At 60.0% G+C, this 6,638-nt stretch overlaps 4 protein-coding genes across 4 annotated transcripts, besides 3 other annotated features; all 4 read right to left on the reverse strand.

Annotated features, from left to right (window-relative positions):
- The first annotated feature begins 82 nt into the window (after positions 1–82).
- Positions 83–106: a microsatellite.
- A 404-nt stretch (positions 107–510) lies between these two features.
- On the reverse strand, positions 511–3,024 carry Tco025E_06786 (regulator of nonsense transcripts 1; the record flags this gene model as incomplete). Its single annotated transcript, XM_029373658.1, has 1 exon — positions 511–3,024. One exon carries the CDS (start codon positions 3,022–3,024, stop codon positions 511–513), a length of 2,514 nt encoding a protein of 837 aa, XP_029226233.1.
- An 815-nt stretch (positions 3,025–3,839) lies between these two features.
- Positions 3,840–5,228, reverse strand: Tco025E_06787 (uncharacterized protein; the record flags this gene model as incomplete). Its single annotated transcript, XM_029373659.1, has 1 exon — positions 3,840–5,228. The coding sequence occupies one exon, from the start codon at positions 5,226–5,228 to the stop codon at positions 3,840–3,842; it is 1,389 nt and encodes a 462-aa protein (XP_029226234.1).
- Positions 5,229–5,318: 90 nt separating this feature from the next.
- Positions 5,319–5,350: a microsatellite.
- Positions 5,351–5,469: 119 nt separating this feature from the next.
- Positions 5,470–5,508: a microsatellite.
- A 199-nt stretch (positions 5,509–5,707) lies between these two features.
- Positions 5,708–6,052, reverse strand: Tco025E_06788 (uncharacterized protein; the record flags this gene model as incomplete). The annotated part of the gene is made up of 1 exon (XM_029373660.1): positions 5,708–6,052. One exon carries the CDS (start codon positions 6,050–6,052, stop codon positions 5,708–5,710), a length of 345 nt encoding a protein of 114 aa, XP_029226235.1.
- Positions 6,053–6,203: 151 nt separating this feature from the next.
- Positions 6,204–6,638, reverse strand: Tco025E_06789 (uncharacterized protein; the record flags this gene model as incomplete). The annotated part of the gene is made up of 1 exon (XM_029373661.1): positions 6,204–6,638. A coding segment is annotated over one exon (435 nt), but the record flags the coding sequence as incomplete, so codon positions are not given.

A 6,638-nucleotide genomic window follows, 5' to 3' on the forward strand; every position in this document is an offset into this window, starting at 1 on the left:
AGTAAGAGAGAGAAATTTAAGCTGACGGAGGGGCGAGTGCGCTGTTTAATAAATTGCTCCAAAAGGGGAGTAAGAAGGAAGAATAATATATATATATATATATGTAGCACTTAACCTGCATGATTTGTGTGGACGCAATGCACATACACGCAATGACGGAAAGAAAGAGAAGGCATGGGGAGCACAGCCAACGTCTCATTCATCCATCGTGGGGTACTAATGCGGGCCGGTTTCTGCAGACGCCGTTACCCTGTCTCCTGCGCAGAGGAGAAGTGCAAAGGAGCAAGAATGCACAACTTCCCATCGGCGACTATCGCTATAGAGAACTATTGATAAAAAACGAACGCTACGTGAAACGCAGCAGACATCCTTCGTCCGACACCAATCCTCTCACAGACTGTAGGAAACAAAACAAACAAACAAAATGAATTGTGCAATAATGCGGCAACAAAGCGGAAGACGGAACGGCAAGACAGTCACGCCGGCCGCCATCGCGGTGTCTCTCCCGCGCTATTGCTCCTCACTTGTACACCGCGGCTTGTGCAGCACCACCATTGACGGCACAAGTTCTTCGATGGGGCCGTCCACGACGAGCGCGAGTTCCATGAGGTGGGCGATGAGGGCATGCCACGCCGGGTACCGCGACAAAAGCTGCACGTTTCCCATAATGAACAGGCCACGCTTCGCGCGAGTTATCGAGACGTTGAGTCGCCTCCAGTCAACCACAAACCCTATCCCTTGGCGGCGGTTGCTGCGGACACAGGAGAGGATGATGAACTCCTTTTCTCGCCCCTGAAACGCGTCGACGGATGAAACCTCGACGCGCTCATAGACCTCCCTCGGCAGGGGCCCGCACCGCGCAAGATAGTTCGTCACGAACCGGCACTGGCTTCGGTACGGGGTGATGACGCCGATATCCTCCGGCTTCACTTTGCCGTCGCGGATGAGTTTCGTTATGATGCGCTCCGTCAGTGCCCCCTCGGCCCGATTCAGGTACGAGCTGCCGTTCTCGCCCAGCTCCTCGGACCCCGTCGTGTTGTAGAAGAAGATCGGATTCGTGGGGTCCGGCCACGGGAACACCCGCGACGCGTCGCGCTGCGCCGCCGTCACACCGTTTTGCAGGGTGCCCTCGTAGAACTGGCCGGACGGGAAGAGGGACAAGGACGGGTGCATGCGGTACTGCACCTCAAGTCGCACTGCCCGGTGGCCCGTCAGCAGCAGCCGCTCAAACAAACTCCGACGCAGTCCGGCCTTTTCCGCGGGAAGCGAAAAGACAACGGGGCGCAGCTGGCAATGGTCGCCCACCAAAAACACCTGCTTCGCGCCACGCACCAGGGGCACAAGTGCCTCCGGCTCGGTCGCCTGCGTCGCCTCGTCGATGAGAACGTACTGGAAGCGCATCTTCCCCAGCCGCCTATCCGCGGCCCCAATGCACGTGCAGCAGATCACATCGGCGCTGCCAAGAAGCGCCTCCTCAACCTTCCTCACGGCGTCCGTGTATACCGCCTGCTCCCGATCGCTCAACACCTCACCCGCCAACTTCATCTCAAGCATCTGCTTCAGTCGCACGTTGCCGCTGCTCGCCATGATGAACTCTTCCACCTGACCGTCCAACCCGACGTGCCTCAGGGAGCTCGGCACCTCACGGTCGCGGGCGTACAGGCGCACCGTCTTTAGGCCGGCCGCAGAGATCCTCTCGGCGAGGTGGTCAGCGGCGACGTTGCTTGGGGCACAAACAAGAATTTGAGACGAGATGTGGCGATTCAGCTCAATAACAATGGCGACGCTGGTCGCTGTCTTGCCCGTGCCGGGCGGGCCTTGGATGAGCGTCAGCGGGCTGCGCAACGCCGTTCTCGCGGCGCTGTCCTGGGAGGCGTTCAGGCCTGGGAGCCGCTGCGGCGGAAGGTCAACATCCAACTCAGCAAAGCGGCTCGCCGCCTCCTCCTCCCGGCCAAGAATCGTAAAGTAGAGGTACGCGGAAAGTGCGGCATTCTGCGCCAGCCGCTCCAGCGCTTGGCACACCCTCCTACAGCTCGTGGCGTCGTACTCGATGCGAAAGCTCACCGTGGATGCAGCAAGAATCTCGCTCAGCGCCTTTCGCTCCTCCGCCAGGCCGCTGCAGCACGCCTCGAACACAGCCTCCTCGTCGCCAAGCTGCGACCTCCCGAGTTCGACGATGACGCCCTTCAACAACCGCCAACCCTCCTTGGCCCACAATGAGACTTGATCGCCGCAGCGGAGACCCACCTCGGAGGGCGGCAACTGCTTCAGCAGGAAAAGGTGTTTCCCGCCAGCTTCCTTCTGGAACTTGCAAGCAACATTTTCAAAGAGCAAATCTCTTTGCTCCCTCGCGGCAACGAAGTCCATTTCAACCAGCGTCTTGAACACCGTCATGTACTCCACGGCGTTCTCAAAGCGCAGCGGCACGGCTGGGGCATCCTCCAGAACATCCACCGTCTGCTTCTCCTCGCTGTTCCAGGCCAACTCCAGGGTTGTGATTTCGTGCAAGGTGAGTTTTTTTCGCGGGAAAGTTGGCACCTTGCAAATCCACGGCAACACCCGGCGTTCCTCGATCACTGGCAGCCACGTGGAGGCATCCCAGTTGAGGTCGCGCAGTGCCTTGGAGTGGAGGCACGGCTCGCGGCAAACCAGGACAACAACGGACTCCTCTTTGGAGGGCATGAACCCCAGCGAAAAAATGTTCGTCGAGCGACAAATGTAGCACTCCAGCACGGGGTCACCGAGGGGGTTTTCCGCGTGCAGCTGCACTGCACGGTGCTTGTTCCTCACGAGGTGCAAGACGATGTGGGAACCGCTGGTGCCATGCCCACCGTTACAAAACCACTTTTTGCAGACGGTACATATGGCCAGCGAGCGCGGGTCATCCTCGCCGCAGTAGGAGCAGCTCACTTCAGTGCGTGTGGGTCCGGCGCTTCCCGGTGCGTCCGGGTCCTCGCTCTTGTCACCGGCCGCCACGCAGTGGCTGTCGGCGGGCGGGCTTTCAGTAGCGGTGGACTGGCTCATTGGACTTGCTACCGGAAGAAGAAAAACAGGGGAGACAAGAATGCACAACAGGCGTCGGGCACGAGCCCAAACTCCACAGACAGCCGCGAGAGAAACAAACGCGTGTGAGGCGTGTACAGCTGCGAGAACCGCCTCTCAAAGCGGAGAACGCACGCACCGACACGCAACCACGGCGCGAGGCACCGCGGCACTGTGCCTCCCTCCCCTACCCCCCGTGCGCCGGGAGCCCCTTCTACGCCACACGCCCCCCGGAACATCGAGCTGCCCCGTCGCACACCATCCGCGGCGTCTCCTTGTCTCCCGTGGGAGCGCCAACGACCGCCACGAGCCACTCTGCGACGCGCTCGGCCAAAAATCAGTCTTCCACAGAAAAACACGGGATGCTCACGGGAACACACTCACCGGCGCCGTGCGTTGCGGCGGTGCCGCGCACACACGATGGACTCGTCTCATAATGGGGCCCACCACCGCTTCCAAACTTCCAAACACCCCTGCAAGAGGCCGAGTTGCACGCGCAGGGCGGGGAGAATAAAAATTAAAAACAATATATATATATATGCATTACCGTCCCCTCTTCCCCGACGCAGATACGCCGGTCACCGCGTAAAACCATGCGGACGCGAGTCACCGTCCCCGCTGTACGACTTGTTTATGTGAATATTGCATGCTGCCGCCGTCCACACCGCACTCCGGCAGCGGCGTGCCTTAAGCTAGCCCTCCCGCCGGTGCGGGGTCCTGCCAGCCGCAACATGTGCACGTGACGGCAGCGGAGAAGGGCCAAAGGCAGCCGCAGGAGGAGCGACGCCAGGGATCGGTCAGCGACTTCGTGCGAGATTGTACTCCTCTTCAAGTTGTCTTAGCAGCGCAGGAAAGTGCTCCCTCTCGTAGTCGTCGGGGCAGCCCGCCGTCAGCCAGCGAATCACCCCCTCGTGGTCCACAAGCATGACGTGCGGCGACAGGTAGTTGCGCAGGCCCAGGACAGAGTAGAAAGGCTGGAGCAGCCTGCACCCGACAAATGTGGTGGACGCCGTTATCAGCCCACTCACCGCGGACGCGCCTACCGTGTGCTCCGAGGAGGAGGCAGGGGAAGCGAGTGACTGGGCAAAGCGGCGCACATACAGACGGTGCACCCAGCGATACTTGTACACATCCATGCTGCGCAGCGAAACCACATCGAGTGGCATGGCGTGCCCTCTCCCGCTCCCTGGTGCCTCCCTGGAACTGTGACGGAGCCCCCCTTTGTGGTGCTCGCATGTCGACGCGACGTGCCCCTCGCCCGTCGCATCCGCCGTCGGAAGGAACTGCAGCAGCGAAGGGTGGATGGTGGCGTACGCCAGACGACGCCACTCCAAGTCCGCCTGCGCCCCGAGTTTCTGTCCCAGCTGCGTGTAAATGACGACCGCGGGTCGCCGAAAGGTCGCAGAGGAAAAGGGCGTCATTTGCGCGGGGTCCTGCTCGCAAAAGTGGCGCGTCCTTGGCCAAGGCTTCGCCGTGGCGTCCTCCTTCGCACGGCAAAAGGAGGCGCAGAGTGAGCCGGGGCCCATAAGCGCAGCCACCCTCTGCTCCGTTGCTCTTGTGTAGCCGCAGAACTGGCGCACATTGGCCGCCCGCACGGATGGAAACGCCGGCGACGACTGAGACGTCGCGCCCCCGTGCAGTGGGCGACCCCTTTTCCGGCTGAGCACCCCAGGGCCGCGCATGAGCTTGCTGTTCTGGATGATTTTCAGCTCGTTCAGCGCGTGCTCGTTGAAGTAGCGCAGCATGCGCTCCAGTTCGTTGTCCACGGCAAACTCAATGCCGTAGCGGAAGTACTTGAACACAAGAAACACGTCGCGCGACAGAATCGGTTTGTCCAGGTCCATTCCAACATCCCTGAAGACAAGCATGCGCTTCCGCTCGCTAAGAACCTTCTCTTCACGACCACGCCCACACACCTGCGAGAAACCACCGCTCTTCGCGCCAGTGAGCGCCGCCGACCTTTCCAGCTCCGACAGCCTCTGAAGAAAGCGGTTGCTCGTCGTGGACGCCCGGGCGGGCCGCCCAGCATCGTCCGCCCCAAGCTTGCGGGAGCCGGGGTCGGTGTCCGCGGCGTGCCTCCGTGATCCAGGACGCCGCTGCAGGAAACGAGCGCCAGGCGTGCGCTCAGCGGACAAAGCAGGCCGTGTCCCAGGAGTGCCAGCAAAAAACAAACGCCTGAGCGACATGTACCCGGCGTATTCTTCTCCAACTTGGAGGGGCGTGTAGCCGACGAAAAACAGCTGCACGCACGCGCAGAAAGAGAAAGAGGCAAGACAAGAGAGAGAGAGAGAGAGAGAGAGAGAGAGAGCTGTCAGCAAACAAACAAAAACAAAACAATAATAGGGTAAACCGCACAGCAAAAACTCATTCTCCAAGAGGTGTGCGTCGACTTGCACACGAGGCTAGATACGGAGACAACGCCGACTCATGTATATATATATATATATATATACATGTATACATATAGGCGCCAGAACAGGGACAGCGCACGCAGACGTTAGTTGAGGCACCCATTAATAACTAAAAATAGAAGAAATAAGAAACATACGCATAGGCAAATGCGCATATACACATGACAATCTCACACACGGAGGGATTACAAGAAGGCAAAAACAAAAACAGGGTGTCCACAAAAAAAAATATATCTACACAACGGCACCGTACACTAATACTGAGGCGGATACTGCCCCGGCGCTTGCGGTGGGTATCCTGCATCGTACATCTGAGGCGGATAGCCATTTCCCGCCGCAAACCCCTGCGGACCGGGCGGGTACCCGCCGTCGTACCCACCGGCGCGGGCATAGTTGTCCCCACTATAGGGATTCTCTTCCTGCCACTCTTCCCCGTAGCTCGGTGAGCCCGCATTCAGTGGGGCCTTGGCGACACCCCCTGCGTGCATTGCGGGAACGCGTTCATGGGCCACCAACACGTCCTTTGGCTTGTCGAAGAGCTTTTCAAAAAACGTCACGGTGGAGCCCCACACCATCTTGCACCTGGTTGTGAGCGTCATTGTGCGACTGAGCTTCGGCGGGAGAAAACAAAACGCAAAGACAAACTGGAAACCAAAAAAGGCAAGACAGGAATGCAGGAAAGGCAAAAGAGCGATAAATAGTGAGAAATGCGTACAAACATATTTAATAAAACAAGTTCCACGCCCCAAACTAGATAGGCGCAAAAAGAAACTGGGAGCAGTTCACAACCTCGGTGGGGGAAAAAAACACCCACCACCGCCACCGCCGATCAGACACCCCTCCCGTAGCGCGGGGCAACGCACGAACGAATGCCGGCAGTGCGTGGGACGAAAAGCGCGACCGCGCGGCAACTCGTCCCGAAAACAAAACGGGGAGAAAGCAAGCGCCAGTCGCCACGCCACGCCCCCGCGACGCCCTCTGGTCGGCGCCAAGCCCTCGCTGCGCCGCGTCCGCCGCCCCTGCCGCCTCGCCCGGCTTCCCGCCAGTCATGGGGCCCCAGCCGTGTCCTCCGTGACGGCCAGCTCCTCGGCAACGCCATCCCAGGCAGTCGGCGCCGCGGTCTGCGGTGTCGCGGCGCTCGCTTCTGCAGGGCGCTCGCGCGCGTGCGGCGGCGGCGGCGGCAGC

The sequence above is a fragment of the Trypanosoma conorhini genome (genome assembly GCF_003719485.1).
Source record: "Trypanosoma conorhini strain 025E chromosome Unknown Tco_14.4_contig_00478, whole genome shotgun sequence".
In the NCBI taxonomy this organism is placed as follows: Eukaryota; Euglenozoa; class Kinetoplastea; order Trypanosomatida; family Trypanosomatidae; genus Trypanosoma; species Trypanosoma conorhini.